At 33.5% G+C, this 19,258-nt stretch overlaps 1 protein-coding gene across 5 annotated transcripts in view; it reads right to left on the bottom strand.

Annotated features, from left to right (window-relative positions):
- Positions 1-983: 983 nt before the first annotated feature.
- The window catches only part of LOC129283109 (carnitine O-palmitoyltransferase 1, liver isoform-like), a 59,267-nt gene continuing 40,992 nt past the window's right edge, over positions 984-19,258 (bottom strand). For all 5 annotated transcript variants that reach the window (XM_064113899.1, XM_064113898.1, XM_064113897.1 and 2 more), the window contains 6 exons: positions 18,419-18,583; positions 16,947-17,081; positions 8,299-8,451; positions 7,716-7,829; positions 7,075-7,167; positions 984-5,664 (listed from right to left, as the gene is read on the bottom strand). In XM_064113899.1, the coding sequence (XP_063969969.1) occupies positions 5,590-5,664; positions 7,075-7,167; positions 7,716-7,829; positions 8,299-8,451; positions 16,947-17,081; positions 18,419-18,583 (735 nt within the window). In that variant the 3' untranslated portion in view covers positions 984-5,589. The remainder of the gene's footprint in view (positions 5,665-7,074; positions 7,168-7,715; positions 7,830-8,298; positions 8,452-16,946; positions 17,082-18,418; positions 18,584-19,258) is intronic.

The raw sequence follows: 19,258 nt of genomic DNA, 5'->3' as shown, positions 1-19,258 counted from the left end.
CTCCACACATTGCTAACTTTAGATTACAATTTGGTTTTTTTCTTCAAACGGGTGAGTTTTAATCTTCACAATAAATGTGCACCCAGCCTCTATTTTCAGAATCGCATATTGAAAACACATGTAAAGTCAAATCTGTCTATTGAATTAACCTAAGGGAAACAATGTTCCATGACATCTGCTCCGGCGACAACATGTCTATTGACCCTAAAACCATAAAAAACAAATTCAAACCATGATTTTTTTTCATTCATAGTTGTTAGCAATACTATGAAGCATATTTACACCAAAAACGAGCATTCTAGGAGCAATTTTTAGTGAATTAGAGCAAAATGTATGTTTTACACATAAATTAGCATAATTAATTCATTTAAAAAAAATCTAATTTGGGGGGAAACTAAACCATAAAGCCTTGTAGATTAAATCCCACACTATTATCATGCCTATTATCACAGCGTTCATATGATCGGCAGCCAAGATCTCAAGGGAGGTGGTTGAATCAACCCTTCCCCGGGTTTTCTAGTACCCAAAAAAGCCCCGCCTGGTTAGGGTAAGGTCATCCAAGACAAACATATTAAACAGGTTCTGTGACAGATACCTCTTCAAAATGGGAGACAATTTTGGTGGCCATTAATGCCATGCAGGTTTTCACTATAGACAGGTGCCCGCCAAGTGACTTAAAAATCCAGTCAAATCTAGAAATTTGTCATCTTCTTTACCCCTATTTTAAAAATTTCTCTTTTACATCCCCTCTTTGATTTCAAAATCCTGGAAATACCACAGCCACGTATCTCTGAGTGCACATCCCCTGCTCTCTATCAATACATTCTATATATACTCGATTTACAATCATATCAATCAAAATTTCAAGAGAATTGTGCAATAGCTTGGGAAGATCTGAGGAACTTTGCAAAAAACAAAAATATGTACAAAAATATAACTATATCACATCATACACGCTCATTAGATTACGCCATATAAATTCATTAATCTTGATATAATTGTCCTATTTTATTCATTTTTCAGTGGTCTTAATCAGGGATGCAAAGTAGAATCGGGAAAAGAAATAGAATGGGCAATTCTGCACAACTAAAAAAGTGATTTAGAAAATCATGAATTTAAACTTCAGTCTGAAAAAGAACATTCATTTACATGACCATTCCATCTTCAAAGAAAAGATTGATATAGATGATTTAGCAATCAAATCATTACAATCTATTCAAATGGGAGATATTTTTTAGCTTAAAGATCTCAAAACTGGTTTATAGATGATTTTGATTCAAAAACACCTCTTCTTAAACAGTCACAGTGGTTTGAATGTCTAAAACATAAAATTCTGGGTAGTAATCAAGCATTAAGAAAGTCTAGATGTGAATGTGAACGTGCATGCTGAATCAGTACGAACATGATATTGAATTTAAAAATCTCCATGTTTAATCTACCTCAACCAAATAACTACAAAGGTATCAAATATGATACAAGCACTTCGATTTTCACAAAGATAAGAGCCATAGATAGATCTGTTTTCTTCATGTAAAGAAGCATTTCTTGGTCCCATTTTATTGTTTTGCGCTAATCAAACACTGGGGAACATTCCATGGATAAGATATTCACTATTGTGGCTCAGAGGATATTTGTCAGTGAAAATCACTGACAGGACTACTTCATGAAAGACTCCCCTAGCCTGGAGAATGGTTGCATTCATGCTTATCTCAATGTCGGCTTTCACAAGAAAAATGTCCATATCCCTAGACACTTGGTATATATATCACGACACTGCTCATCAACTCCTTGCTTATCCACAAACAAAATGCATGAACTCCGTCCCTACTATGGGGGGCAGGGGGAAAAAAGCATGTGGGCTCAAGGTAATTTAGCTTCCGAAATGCTAAAAACGAGCCACGGTAACTCAAAGAGAATTCCTGGAAAATCCTATTCATTGCAGTGTTAAAATTTTGCTAATGTTGCAGATTTAGGCAGTACGTTGTTAAAAGTAGCCCCCCCCCCCAAAAAAAAAAAGTCAGTTTCTTGTCCTCTTAGGAGTATTGGCCTATTCTTTACATTACTTTCCCTGTCTGAAGACCAAGGAATGTCTGCAGTTGAACACCTGAATTGGCTGAGCCACAATGATTCAACGATATTACATATATTTCCAATGCTATTCAGAGGATCTGGTTTCAGCAAATTATAATGCTGTAATGAATAAATGTTCAACATGGAGTATATAAAATATATTGGTCCCATTGCTAAAGAGGTTTTTTTTAAATAAATCCAAACAGATAGTCCATAAATGCACAAGTCGACCTTCCATAAGTCGAATAATCACCTAACACATTATTATCAATCAGAATATGAAAAACATGAGTCAAATTCTGAGAAAGTGGAACAGATTCCTGTGGTCATAAGAGATTCAACTAGGTGCGGATCCAGGATTTTCCAAAAGGGGGGCATTTTTGTACAGAAAATAAAATTAAAAAGCCCCCCTCACCTCTCCCCAAAAAGGGTCTTCACTCCCAATTCACAGTGATTTATGTCAGGAAAAAGTTGACAAGCTAAAAAAAAGGGTTTTCACTTCAAGATGGAGGTCATTTTGTTCCAAGAAAAATTGTGAAAACAAGCAAAACAAAAAAAGGGTTGCACTACAAAATACACTGAGGTTATTTTGTTCCAGAAACAATTAGACAAGCAATAAAAATCTCTTCATATCAGTCGTACAAGACTAATTTAACAAAACCTACATGGATGACGAAACATAACCATAATATTTGACTTCTTATGGATAAATAAAGGATCGATACATCAGACAGAGGTGTAAAAGGAACAAGAATGAATGAGGTACTTGTTAAGTATGAGGTAAAATTACTGAAAAAAGTCAATCTATAATCTATTCATATGCAAAGCATTCCCTCAAAAAGCAACTGTTATCATTATAAAGCCAGCGTCAGTTTTGAATGAAACTAAAGACAGGATAACAAATTCCCCCAAAACAATTGACACATTATAGACAAATCTAAATCAGCACTTAATTTACTCACCAGTATTCAAAATATACCTCAAGAAAGGAAACTTGGGAACACATAAATTTCTTTTCAATAATACTTTTATCACTCAACAAATATTTCCTTTGATTTGATTACTACAAATAATAATTACATCCTTAAGCGATTTTTGTTGGGGTCACAAAACCTTATACCTAGAATTTCAAGAAAAAGTAATCCCTTTTATTTGTTTTCATGACTAGAAGATCAAACAATATCCTGGCCAAATCCCAACTCTTTTAATGTTCCTATAAAGAGGTTTTCCCATATAATAAAGTGCATTGGTAGCCCCCTTTTTCACTCACTTTTTTCTTTTTTTTTTGGGGGGGTGCTGTTGCATCCCCTAATAGCACTATAAAAGACATCCACATGGCTGATTGATTATTTCCTCAACACACACCTTGCGTAAGGCTAACACATAGCAATACCATACCAGTAATAGAATAACGGCAAGAAAATATTCTACATGGACATCCGTTCACAAACACTTATTTCATACAAGAGTGCTTTTGGCATCACTCGCCTTAAACAACGTTTTATATCTTTGAATCTAATCTCAATATAAAAGAGGATTTAGCAACAACAACAAAATATATGTGAATAAATAACATGCAGCAAAACTAGACTATTTCTGAAACAGGGGGTATTTCAAATAAATGTATTTCTCCCAAAAGGAAAGATATAAACCATGTTTGATATCAAATAGCATTGATAACAATGTTAATTAATAATAGCATAATTAGTAAACTCATCTTGGGAAGTTTACTTCTATCTTAATAATATCAAAAACCATTAGTTCACCACTTCAATTTGAAACACTTCAAAACTTTGCTTATAACCGATACACAATCATGTGAACAGCGGATCATACAGAATACATGATAAGATTAATGTAAAGTGCATCAAAATGTCTAATCAATGTGCCATATACATTGATATCATTATTATAATTATTATCATATTTATTTATGTACATGTACTTATGTCTTTTTTTATAAAAATCTCATTCAAACAAAAAGGTTTGCTTTACAGGGGGGGGGGGGGGTCGGCCAGCTTTACAAACTATTCAAATCTCAAACATTATGCATATTTACTCATTTAACTCTGCAGATTTACATTTGATATTTATATATTATTCATATTACTATAAGTATTGCTCAAAATGCCTCTATCAAGTTAAATACGAGGGTATTCTAAATGAATAGCTTCTAAACGAGTAACTATTTTTGTATGTTCAAGACTGCAGAATAGGTCTTTAAGTGTTAATAAGTGTAGTTTTCTATTTCAGAATGCACTCAATAAATATAGAAGTATGACATAAACTTAATAATATGGTATGGACATAGAAAAATATAGGCCGAAGCAATGATAAAGAAAATACTACTATCCTTTGTTACCAAACTTCAGAATAACAACAAAAAAAACATTAAATAATATGCAGCATGACACAAGAAAGCCTAGAACATTTTGAAAACAATTTCAATGATAGTAAAAACACAAAAATATTCATGGCATAGTATATCAAATATGACATCACTGAGGGGGATTAGTTTAAACCGTTAACCAGAGATCTAGAATCTGTGATATACCACAGGACAACTCAAGGGATATAGTTCTAACTTGATATCATGAACAAAATATACTATAACAACAGAGGCAATAAATGTTTATATTGCATCACTAAAAAATGTATTACCCAGAGAGCATTTCATCTACATTTTGTTGTCCAAGTTTTCAAATCTGACAACTGTCCCTTGATTTGCTTTGCTGAAAAGCATTGTCACTATGGTAACCAAATAAAATAGCATGATATTGCATGATAAAATGCCCAAAAAGTCCCTTCACGAAACAGGCTCACAATTCTGTGAAAGGTAGTAAATATATGGTTTATTTCATGGCAATGCAATTCATGCATATATAGTATAGAGCATCAACTATGTTGCAGAATAGACTAATGCACATGACATAGTCTAACGCCCAGCTCCATTATCAACCAATCAGAGGGCAAGATTCATAGACAGAGGTACATATAACACACTATCATCTGAATGAATGGTTTATAATACATTTTAATTACCTTGATTCTTATGTTCAATCTTAATACAATAATCCTATAACTCTTCCAAAAAACATTATCAGTTGGATATCTGACTAAAATCCTGCAAGGGTTTCAGGTACTTCTGTATATGAGCACCATATCATCTAGGAAATAAATACTCCTGCTTCGTATTAAATGAGAGTATTCTACAGGTTTGCTTATACTAACAACGATTCAGTTATTTCTTTGCTGTATTTACTCCGAGATATATGTGCATTACATTCCAAAACAACATTACATAACATGATGAAATTGAAAAGTAGCCTACGTATTATTGTCTAAAACGGGAAGTGGTATTCTTTCATAGCACAGTACACATGAAATATACAACAGATTATTTATCTATTATTATGTACCAATGTATAGAGGTTGGACTGGGGTTGTTCCTGAACTTGGTTTTTGCTGAATGAATAATAATACATTTTTGTGCTGGTCTTGGTTTGTACATGAATGAAGTTAGTTATCCGTGTTAAACATGGCTAAGATGTCAGCCAGGGCCTTCTCGATGTTATCTCCAAAGCGTAAAGCATTCTGGAAAGAAGCAGAAGAAATAAGAGAAGATTTAATGTTTATGTACAAACTTTCTTGATAATAACTGGATTTATATAGCGCTTTTTGCCTGAGGATACAAAGAGCTTGCTATTATTTACCCCGGCTTTAGCTCGAGCTACCATCACCGGCGCTCAGTGCATGCTAGGAATTAATCCTGCCGGGTACCCATTCACCTCACCTGGGCCAAGTGCAGCACAATGTAAATAAATATCTTGCTGAAGGAAAACATGCCATGGCTAGGATTCGAACACACGACCCTCTGTTTGAAAGGCAAGAGTCAGAACCACTAGCCCATGACGCGCCCAATGGATTCATTGATTCATTTACTTACACACTTTTAAACATATATATGCCAGTTGTCGTAACGATCTAAAATGAGTTCGAATAGAATCCAATACAATGACACCAACATGTTTATACCTATCTAAAAATATGTGTCAAATAATTCTTGTAGAAAATGTGTAATTCCTGAGAAATTAGCAATAAAAAAGGTATTCAAGCCAGATCTGGGGTCTTTTCCCAAGCAATAATAATACACTGTCCCACATGTGATTTTCTGTGTTGGTGATCACCAGTGTGGTCAAATTTCAGCTTAATTTTCATGATTTCACCGAGCAAGGTTTATGTAAATAAATCAGGGGTCTGTTTCATAAAGAGTTGCAACTGTTGTAACTTTGCCATTATGGTAACTACCATGGTAACCTTGATTTTGATTGACTGCTGAGCCCTGATGCCATGGTAGTTGCCATAATGGCAAAGTTACAACAGTTGTAACTCTTTATGAAACAGGCCCCTTATCTTAATCTACCATGATGTGATAATGATGATTGACCTTTATTTTTTTTCAGACTTTGTGATTTATTGAAGAGCTTCTCACAAATCAGGAAATCTTCTTTATATATTTCAATCACAGATAATACTCATCTTTCAAAATTTGTGCACAGTGCTATGTGTTAAAGATAATGACAAATAGGTATTGATTAATAATAATAATATAGGATTTGTATAGCGCACGTATTCACCTTGCTAGGTGCTCAAGGCGCTCCTATATTACCCCGGCTAAGCTAGTCTACCGATTCTGGTGCGCACAGCTTTTTGAGGAATTACTTCCTGCCGGTACCCATTTACCTCACCTGGGTCAAGTGCAGCACAGTGTGGATAAATTTCTTGATGAAGGAAAACACGCCATGGCTAGGATTCGAACCCACGACCCTCTGTTTGAAAGGCGAGAGTCAGAACCACTAGACCACGACGCACCCACATTAATAGAGCTGATTTATCAAGACATATTCTACCCTGAGTTGTAAAGGTAAAATAAAAAGGATAAGAGAGTTCCTAATAGTGTCATGTGACCAATCATTGCTATTTTCAAAGATAACTTTGTCTCACCGTGTTGCCGGCAGTGTTCTTGCATGATACATGAAAGAAGATCAGATTTTCTCCAGCGATGATGTAAGATACGCCATAACCATCATCAGCAACCTATTATCATAACAAAATGAAAATCCTTGCTTATTCAACATTAATCACTGTCTTTATCACAAGAATCTAAGCACTCTACAATAATTGTGAGGTATTGTGGGGGTTGGCTTGTTCTTTTGTATTTTATTATATGAAATTAGGTTTATTCCAAATTTTTCTCCCAAGAACTAAAAAAATTGAATTGACAACTGATTAAGTGCATTAGTTATTTATTGCCGCAACTTATTTCATTATAATGGAGACACATCATTTACACATGTATGAAAAAATGAATCAATTATGAATTCATGTGATAACATAAGAAACAGGAAAGTGGGGATATTACATCATCAGTCCACATAATGAATATTCATGATGATGTGCATATAACAGTTTTCACAAAATATTGATAAAAATTGAAATTCAATAACTTTGTTATTTATTGTCCGATTTTGATGAAATTTTACTCTATTTATTAAGATATAAATATTTTCAGCCCGGACCATCCCTTTAACAAAGTCAAATCAATCCACTGTGACATCATAAAAGATAATAAAATGAAACCTTACCGGTCCAAAACCTCCTCCTGCTGACAGGCATCCTGGGTTCTTGTTGACGTTGACTTTACCTGACTGTGAGGGCGCTGTCTGACTAGTAGACAGCCGCCATGGTTCACTCAAAACCTTTAAAGATACACACAGAAAATGAATATAATCAAACTTCAAACAGAGGTCAAATCTATGAGTCAAATGTTATTAGAGTCAGATTATCAACATTCCTTATAACATTTTGAGAAATTCATTCATAAAATAATTTCAGAGCCATTAGACTTAGTTGTTTGCTTGTTTGTTTGAATAATAATAATAACATTTATAACAGATAACTGTTTAAGGAAACCAAAGAGAAGACAATCGTTATAAGCCCAAAATTTTCACAACGATATCAGACTTGACGGGGGATTGCTTGATTATACAATGGTTCATTCATACAAGTACTAATGAAAAAGTGTTTAAAGAGAGAGAGGGAAAAATATTAATGTTTGTTTTTTGGTAAAAGTACAAATTAAATATATTTGTGCATTCTTACACTTCAATTTTCTACCTCCTTTTCCATACAGTGTACTTTAAATCATGAATCTTGATGATGTTTTACCTTCTTCAAGAACGGTGAATCAAGGTTCAGATATTTAGAGACGACATAGAGACAGAAGAGATGCCTGTCAACTCCCTTGCCACACATAGCATCACGGTAGCTCTGTACATGCTTGTTAGCAGCAATCCTTAACTTGGCCAGCTTCTCTTCTTTCTGTAAAAAAAACATACAAGAGCAGACAAATGAATTCTCTTCTCATCTGAAACTTTCAAGACCAGCTCAGAAAAAGCTTTATGAAGGATAACTCATTCCCTGGGCGAGAATGATGGTAGAGTCCTAGAAAAAGCCAATGAGATCCTGACCAACGAGAACCATGCTCTCCATTAACATAATAATTTGATGAGATCAGGCAAACGTCTAAGATTACTTCCCTGTAGAACCTCACGCTTCGTAAATTCTTTCGTTCCAGTTTCAATCCGTGCATTTAATAGCCATACTTGAAATTATATTACCCCCCCTTCTTGCCTTTATCTTAATTTCTCTTATCTTTGTTTGTTGATTGGTCTAATGCTTACAGATATGCATCGTGCAATCTTTGTGTGTATCATATGACATTCTAAATGATTTTGTGTGAACAAATTAAATTTCCATTTGTACCTGATTGAATAATGGACATTAAAAATATCTGAATCTGAAAACACTCTCCTAATTGCTGCAGAGATTAATACCTGGTTAGGTTCATTAGTTTGTCATATTTCTAATGCAGCTACAACATATGGATACTTGCACCTTACCGGCCAATCACGTTTCTGCATGATATGTTCTAACACCACTGTAGTGCATATGGAATACTTTCTATCTAGGGAGAGGATGTCGCGAGGCAAGACAAAGTCTCAGCGGACGATATCCTGACCAAAATAGACTGATTTTTCGGTCTAGGTCTAAATGCGAGGGGGTTTTAAAAAAAAATTTTTTTCTCTATTTCAATTTTGAGGTGCAAGGTTTGAACAGCCCATGGACGCATTATTTTATATATCATAATGATCATCAATATTAAAGGAAAAGGATTATTAGAAGGAGAAATAGATAATGATAACTAGATTTTAATTCGTCATGCGGACGAATTAGGTGGTCTGTCGTATAGATAGATAAACAGGAAAAAAATATTTAAACAGATATTAGATTGAAAAATAGATAGACAAACAGATTTACATAATCAAACAGATACATACAAGAAAGATAATTATATTAGATGGATGGAGTGATGGATGGAGAGATAAATTATAGGTGGTTATATTAATAAAACATAGACATATAAAGATAGATATAGAGAGACAGACATATAGATAGAGAGACAGACATATAGATAGATAGAGAGACAGACTTATAGATAGAGAGATAGATTGATAGATATATAGATATATAGATAGATAGAGAGATGATTGGTGGTTATATTAATAAAACATATATAAACATATAGATAGAAAGAGAGACAGACAGATAGATAGATAGACAGATAGATAGACAGACATATATATAGATAGAGAGACAGACATATCATGAAGCTATTACGAGCTATCTCGTAATAGCTTCATGCTGCGTGGTCCTATCGCGTTATGTAAGCGGGCTCTAACTTTCGCCTGGCAGCTCGCCAATTGATGTTAGATATCGTTCCTTCGCCCGAAGGAAGCGATAACAAAGGATTAAGAGAGAAATTGGAAGATGGTTCTCCTTCTCGTGATAGCTTCATGGATAGATAGACAGACATATAGATAGACAAACATATAGATAGACAGAGAGACAGAAATATAGATAGATAGAGAGACAGACATATAGATAGATATATAGATAGATAGATAGATAGATAGATAGATAGATAGATAGACATATAGATAGATACAGAGACAGACATATAGATTGATAGAGATCGAGACAGAGATAGATAGAGAGACAGACATATAGATGAATAGAGAGACAGACATATAGATAGATAGATAGATAGATAGACAGATAGATAGATAGATAGATAGATAGAGAGACAGACAGACAGATAGATAGATAGATATATAGATAGATAGATAGATAGATAGAGACAGGCAGATGGATGGATAGATAGATAGACATATCTAAACAGATATATACATATATATTAGACAGAGAGAGAGAGAGAGAGATAAACAGACAGATAGATATACAATGTAGGTAGATAGACAGACAGACATATGGATAGATAGAGAGAGAGGGACGTATTCAAACAGAAAGATATATATTAGACAGAGAGATAGATATGTCATGTAGGTAGATAGACAGACAGATAAATAGATATGATATAAAAAAGTAATTATAATCTGTTTTATTTTGCAATATTTTAGCTATTATTTGTTAGAATTCTTATAATTGATCGTGGGCAAGATTACGAAAGACCATTAGTGCCACGGAGAAAAAAAACCACTATTTCTACTAATCTGTTATAACAGATTACGGTATTTCTACTAATCTGTTTAAACAGATTATAATCTGTTATAACAGATTACGGTATTTCTACTAATCTGTTATAACAGATTACGGTATTTCTACTAATCTGTTATAACAGATTACGGTATTTCTACTAATCTGTTATAACAGATTACGGTATTTCTACTAATCTGTTTAAACAGATTATAATCTGTTATAACAGATTACGGTATTTCTACTAATCTGTTATAACAGATTACGGTATTTCTACTAATCTGTTATAACAGAATACGGTATTTCTACTAATCTGTTTAAACAGATTATAATCTGTTATAACAGATTACGGTATTTCTTCTAATCTGTTATAACAGATTACGGTATTTCTACTAATCTGTTATAACAGATTACGGTATTTCTACTAATCTGTTTAAACAGATTATAATCTGTTATAACAGATTACGGTATTTCTACTAATCTGTTATAACAGATTACGGTATTTCTACTAATCTGTTTAAACAGATTATAATCTGTTTAAACAGATTAGTAGAAATACCGTAATCTGTTATAACAGATTAGTAGAAATACCGTAATCTGTTATAACAGATTAGTAGAAATACCGTAATATGTTATAACAGATTATAATCTGTTTAAACAAATTAGTAGAAATACCGTAATCTGTTATAACAGATTAGTAGAAATACCGTAATCTGTTATAACAGATTATAATCTGTTTAAACAGATTAGTAGAAATACCGTAATCTGTTATAACAGATTAGTAGAAATACCGTAATCTGTTATAACAGATTAGTAGAAATACTGTAATCTGTTATAACAGATTATAATCTGTTTAAACAGATTAGTAGAAATACCGTAATCTGTTATAACAGATTAGTAGAAATAGTGTTTTTTTTTCTCCGTGGCACTAATGGTCTTTCGTACAAGATAGCTAAAAAAAAAAAAAAAAAAAAAAAAAATCATGTTCACCCGCGGACTCGAACCCCTGCCTGCATGATGGAATGAGAAGTAAGTCTGACGCCTAACCGATTGAGCTAGAATATTTCCCATAGACTTAACACGTAAGCAAAACACCAGAATCTCAAATCCAATCTTGCAAGTGAATTACGGGCATGATCCCGACATCTGATCGGAAAATGAAGGAAACGCAACCGAAAGCTTAGAATCTCAGCTACAACATACTAAAAGCTCAGGGATAACTAGCAACAAAAATTGGAGATATGGCTTACGAAATAGAAGAATGTAGAATCTAGTTTTGAGAAAAAGTCATGTCCCATAGAGATTACACGCAAAATCAGTAAAAATGACATGCCATTATTATTTGCAATTTTTGAGGATGATTTGTCTATCAAAATGAAAAATAAAGGCAATAACTCAGAAAGAGTAAGAACTAAGCTACAACATATCAAAAATTGGGTGAAAATTGACCAATATTCACGGAGTTAGAGCAAGATTTGCATAATTATAATGACGTCATAATAGGCAAAATGGATTTTTTGAATTCCGACGCCATTTTGATGACGTCATAATATAATTGAGGGTCAAATGAGACATGAAATTATATCTCTAGTTCATACTCTATCAAAATATGAAAAAAAAATTGGGGGTCCCCATGCGTTCTGAAGAGCTACAGCGGATTTTCTATAGGCATGTTTTTGCCCATATATGGCCTATAGTGAGAGCTCGCGCGCACACGTGCTGCAAACTTTAACGGGTGTTAATTTCCTTATTAATGGTCGTAGAAGGTTGATCAAGCTATCAAATTGCTCAAAATTATATGATCAATGCAATGAAATAAAAAAAAACGGTGTTTCTGAGTTGCATTGAGGCGTTACGCGCGGAAACGCGCGCGCATACGTTTGCGCGCGCAATTTTTTGAAATGCTTAAAATGACCTAAAACGTACTCTGTTTTGGTCAAAAAGTGATTTTTCGCATTTTAAAATTTTGACGCGCGCGTACGCGCGCGTCGTGACCTTCAGGTGACCTTTGATGACATGACCTGATGACCCTTGATCTGATGTTTATGTCATGTGAATTTGATTTATTTTTGATAATTGATAATGGAGATATGATTGATAATGTGATTTTACAAAATGGCGTCTAGATGACGTCATGACATTAAGATTCTTGCAGAATTGAGGTCTTATTGATGTTGATATGTGGTGATATTTTGATGATTATTGAATATGAACTTTCTGAGATTTGCTGTCCACAAGAAATGGAGGAAATAAAAATAAGAAATAAAAATAAATAAAAACTAGATTTTAATTCGTCATGCGGACGAATTAGGTGGTCTGTCGTATAGATAGATAAACAGGAAAAAAATATTTAAACAGATATTAGATTGAAAAATAGATAGACAAACAGATTTACATAATCAAACAGATACATACAAGAAAGATAATTATATTAGATGGATGGAGTGATGGATGGAGAGATAAATTATAGGTGGTTATATTAATAAAACATAGACATATAAAGATAGATATAGAGAGACAGACATATAGATAGAGAGACAGACATATAGATAGATAGAGAGACAGACTTATAGATAGAGAGATAGATTGATAGATATATAGATATATAGATAGATAGAGAGATGATTGGTGGTTATATTAATAAAACATATATAAACATATAGATAGAAAGAGAGACAGACAGATAGATAGATAGACAGATAGATAGACAGACATATATATAGATAGAGAGACAGACATATCATGAAGCTATTACGAGCTATCTCGTAATAGCTTCATGCTGCGTGGTCCTATCGCGTTATGTAAGCGGGCTCTAACTTTCGCCTGGCGGCTCGCCAATTGATGTTAGATATCGTTCCTTCGCCCGAAGGAAGCGATAACAAAGGATTAAGAGAGAAATTGGAAGATGGTTCTCCTTCTCGTGATAGCTTCATGGATAGATAGACAGACATATAGATAGACAAACATATAGATAGACAGAGAGACAGAAATATAGATAGATAGAGAGACAGACATATAGATAGATATATAGATAGATAGATAGATAGATAGATAGATAGATAGATAGATAGACATATAGATAGATACAGAGACAGACATATAGATTGATAGAGATCGAGACAGAGATAGATAGAGAGACAGACATATAGATGAATAGAGAGACAGACATATAGATAGATAGATAGATAGATAGATAGACAGATAGATAGATAGATAGAGAGACAGACAGACAGATAGATAGATAGATATATAGATAGATAGATAGATAGAGACAGGCAGATGGATGGATAGATAGATAGACATATCTAAACAGATAGATACATATATATTAGACAGAGAGAGAGAGAGAGAGATAAACAGACAGATAGATATACAATGTAGGTAGATAGACAGACAGACATATGGATAGATAGAGAGAGAGGGACGTATTGAAACAGAAAGATATATATTAGACAGAGAGATAGATATGTCATGTAGGTAGATAGACAGACAGATAAATAGATATGATATAAAAAAGTAATTATAATCTGTTTTATTTTGCAATATTTTAGCTATTATTTGTTAGAATTCTTATAATTGATCGTGGGCAAGATTACGAAAGACCATTAGTGCCACGGAGAAAAAAAAACACTATTTCTACTAATCTGTTATAACAGATTACGGTATTTCTACTAATCTGTTTAAACAGATTATAATCTGTTATAACAGATTACGGTATTTCTACTAATCTGTTATAACAGATTACGGTATTTCTACTAATCTGTTATAACAGATTACAGTATTTCTACTAATCTGTTTAAACAGATTATAATCTGTTATAACAGATTACGGTATCTCTACTAATCTGTTATAACAGATTACGGTATTTCTACTAATCTGTTTAAACAGATTATAATCTGTTATAACAGATTACGGTATTTCTACTAATCTGTTATAACAGATTACGGTATTTCTACTAATCTGTTTAAACAGATTATAATCTGTTATAACAGATTAGTAGAAATACCGTAATCTGTTATAACAGATTAGTAGAAATACCGTAATCTGTTATAACAGATTATAATCTGTTTAAACAGATTAGTAGAAATACCGTAATCTGTTATAACAGATTAGTAGAAATAGTGTTTTTTTTTCTCCGTGGCACTAATGGTCTTTCGTACAAGATAGCTAAAAAAAAAAAAAAAAAAAAAAAAATCATGTTCACCCGCGGACTCGAACCCCTGCCTGCATGATGGAATGAGAAGTAAGTCTGACGCCTAACCGATTGAGCTAGAATATTTCCCATAGACTTAACACGTAAGCAAAACACCAGAATCTCAAATCCAATCTTGCAAGTGAATTACGGGCATGATCCCGACATCTGATCGGAAAATGAAGGAAACGCAACCGAAAGCTTAGAATCTCAGCTACAACATACTAAAAGCTCAGGGATAACTAGCAACAAAAATTGGAGATATGGCTTACGAAATAGAAGAATGTAGAATCTAGTTTTGAGAAAAAGTCATGTCCCATAGAGATTACACGCAAAATGAGTAAAAATGACATGCCATTATTAATTGCAATTTTTGAGGATGATTTGTCTATCAAAATGAAAAATAAAGGCAATAACTCAGAAAGAGTAAGAACTAAGCTACAACATATCAAAAATTGGGTGAAAATTGACCAATATTCACGGAGTTAGAGCAAGATTTGCATAATTATAATGACGTCATAATAGGCAAAATGGATTTTTTGAATTCCGACGCCATTTTGATGACGTCATAATATACTTGAGGGTCAAATGAGACATGAAATTATATCTCTAGTTCATACTCTATCAAAATATGAAAAAAAAATTGGGGGTCCCCATGCGTTCTGAAGAGCTACAGCGGATTTTCTATAGGCATGTTTTTGCCCATATATGGCCTATAGTGAGAGCTCGCGCGCACACGTGCTGCAAACTTTAACGGGTGTTAATTTCCTTATTAATGGTCGTAGAAGGTTGATCAAGGTATCAAATTGCTCAAAATTATATGATCAATGCAATGAAATAAAAAAAACGGTGTTTCTGAGTTGCATTCAAGGCGTTACGCGCGGAAACGCGCGCGCATACGTTTGCGCGCGCAATTTTTTGAAATGCTTAAAATGACCTAAAACGTACTCTGTTTTGGTCAAAAAGTGATTTTTAGCATTTTAAAATTTTGACGCGCGCGTACGCGCGCGTCGTGACCTTCAGGTGACCTTTAATGACATGACCTGATGACCCTTGATCTGAAGTTTATGTCATGTGAATTTTTTTTTTTTTTGATAATTGATAATGGAGATATGATTGATAATGTGATTTTACAAAATGGCGTCTAGATGACGTCATGATGACGTCATGACATTAAGATTCTTGCAGAATTGAGGTCTTAATGATGTTGATATGTGGTGATATTTTGATGATTATTGAATATGAACTTTCTGAGATTTGCTGTCCACAAGAAATGGAGGAAATAAAAATAAGAAATAAAAATAAATAAATAAATAAAGAAAGAAAGAAAATTCGGACAAACATAAAAGGTGATCTGTCATAGACAGACCACCTAATAAATAATAAAGAAAGAAAATTCGGACAAACATAAAAGGTGATCTGTCATAGACAGACCACCTAATAATAGGCATTTATATAGCGCAGAGCTGCCAAGTTGTATTTTGCATTTTCAGTATTCTTATCCCCCAAAATCAGTATTTTGACAAAGAAATCAGTATTTTTACCGTGTGAGATAAATATTTTGTATTTTTCACCAAAAAAGTGTATTTCATAATAAAATGCTTGGCGCACTCGCCCATCACGGCGCTCAAGCTGCATGCAAGCTAAAATGTGCGCTGCTCTTGCAGATGAAAAAAAAAAAACATTGAAACTTGTGTATATCTCACCCTGGTTTTCACAAAATGATTAAAAAAAAAACAAGTTACCTGAAATTACATTGATCTAATAACCATATTTGTGTACGTTTTATGAAATAGAGACATATAAAGATGATTTTTCTCAATAAATTTCGATTTTTTAATACAAAAACGTATTTTTTAAAGAAAAAAAGTACTGCCGTATTTTGGTTGCAAAAACGTACTAAATACGGAAAAATCGTACTACTTGGCAGCTCTGATAGCACCATCTATCTAGAAATATTCTATTCCGAGGCGCACAAAGTACAGAGAAAGGGTTGGGCCAGAAAGATAAAGGCGATGGCCCGTATTCTGAAGTCGGGTTTAACTTAAACTCAAGAATAATCACTTACTGTGCTATCAGGGTCTTCCATGGTGCGTACAAAGTCACATGATTCTACTGTGCACGACCTGACGGTCTCCGTACGACCTTCTCGGTATAGGCGGGTCATGGATGACTCGTAAGTCAGGCAGAAACGACTAGCATCCTGTTCAAAACAATTGCATGATATTACAAAAAAAATTATTGAAAGAAAGAAGAAAAGCAAGGCACAATAGAGTACCTAAGTGTGACATCAATTTTCCCTTTTGTAATCCAACCATTTTTTTTTATAGCCCCATCGAAGTCAATGTATCATTTGCCTGGTTCCTAACAGATCCAGGCCAATAATTATTGACTTCAATGCAACTAATTATGTATTTATGAGGTATTATCTAAGGCCCTATGGACCGATTCCCACCAAATTTGGGTTGTAGAGGAATTTCATCATGCTCAACAATATGGTATCAAAAAAGCTGTACTCTATAGATGAGAAGTAAATTGTAGACGCGGGACAAATACCTGTTTGACTTCAATTGCTTGTCAGGGGAAACAATCAAATAGTTCAAACAGGATTATCAGAAATCACAAAAATGTTGGCCTTTTTACATTGTCTACCAGTGGTCATACATAATGAGCTAGAATGTCCCAGTACACTGTCTAATGACATGCACATCAAGACAGCTGGATGTCTTTGTCGTGTCTTGAAAGTTAGTGATTGGAATTCATTAAATTTTAGCATAAATGTCATTTGTTATCTACATCTTACTCCTTGTTGTCAAATATCATGAATATCAAAGATTATGGCCATATACTTTCAATAGTCGAATGTCTCAAATCAGTAATCAACATCTGGTGAACATTTGATTAGGGTAAAAGTAATATTCGGTTGGCGATCGTTGGTAAACTAATCAAATGCTTTGATGGCTCGTTGGGGCATTCCAAGTGCCCCTTTGTATTTTTTATCACTGCCTTAAAGTGTTTATTATAAGTATCATAAGTATTTGATCTGATGATGCTCTTATACCTATAATGCTTTATCTTGCAGTATACTTTTTCAAACATGATCACCTGTTCTATAGAACCTTCCTCTTTGTGATTTTTTTTCCCATTTTACCGTTGTCTAAACTTTCTCCAAACCTAATAGATTTGTTTATGGAATTTCAATGTTTGCATTATGTTTTTCATCACCATATAGTAAAATGTTTCTATTCTATAGATTTAGTTGTAACGCATTTGTATCATGTTCCTGTCATGTACATGTATATATCATAATTGAACTTATAATCTGTACATTCAATAACTCACTATTATTATTTCATTATTTACATGTAGCTTCACTTATCACAATATGAATTTGCAACCTTTATTTCTATTAGTCTCCCAACTGTTTAAACGAGGTAGTTTTTTGCAATAAACCGAAATGAATTTGAATTTTTCTAACCATGTGTTTAAAAATATTAGCGATATTTTTCATTACTCCTCAGTACCGGTACTCATACTTACCCTGTAATAGGCAAGTTGCATAGCAAGCTGAATGAAAGCATCTGGACTAACTTTACACTTCTTCATAGCACCTTTACCAAACTTGTTATGAACACGGACATGAATCTGAACATCATCCACAAGCTTCTTGGCGACCTGGTAGCTTGTTTCTATGATGTCTTCCAACTGCAAACACAAAAAGAAAAACAAAAGATTATTAAAAACAAAATGAGTGATCATCTACCTAAAACAAAAAGAAATATCTAAAGATAATATGAATAGTCTTAATGATGTGAACACCATCTACAACTGTACAAGCTTCTTAGCGACCTGGTAGCTTGTTTCTATGATGTCTTCCAACTGCAAACACAAAAAAGAAAAACAAAAGATTATTAAAAAACAAAATGGGTGATCATCTACCTAAAACAAAAGATAATATGAATAATCTGAATGATGTGAACACCATCTACAACTGTACAAGCTTCTTAGTGACCTGGTAGCTTGTTTCTATGATGTCTTCCAACTGCAAACACAAACAAGAAAACCAAAAGATTATTTAAAACAATATGGGTGATCATCTAACTTGAACAAAAAGAAAAATCAAAATAATCTGAACATCTACTACAAATTTCTTAGCATCTTGGTAGCTTGTTTCTATGATGTCTTCCAACCGCAAATACAAAAATAAAAAGGGTAAAATAAAAAATATAATCTGAATGATCTAAACATTATCTACCGGCTTCTCAGCAACCTGGTAGCTCATTTCTATGATGTCTTCCAATTAAAAATACAAAAGAAAATATCAAAATTTAAAAAAATAATCTGAATGATCTCAACACCATCAAAAAGCTTCTTAGCAAG

The sequence above is a fragment of the Lytechinus pictus genome, chromosome 19 (genome assembly GCF_037042905.1).
Source record: "Lytechinus pictus isolate F3 Inbred chromosome 19, Lp3.0, whole genome shotgun sequence".
Classification (NCBI taxonomy): domain Eukaryota; kingdom Metazoa; phylum Echinodermata; class Echinoidea; order Temnopleuroida; family Toxopneustidae; genus Lytechinus; species Lytechinus pictus.
The sequence above is the reverse complement of the archived record's forward strand: the minus strand, read 5'-3'. Positions and strand labels throughout refer to the sequence as shown.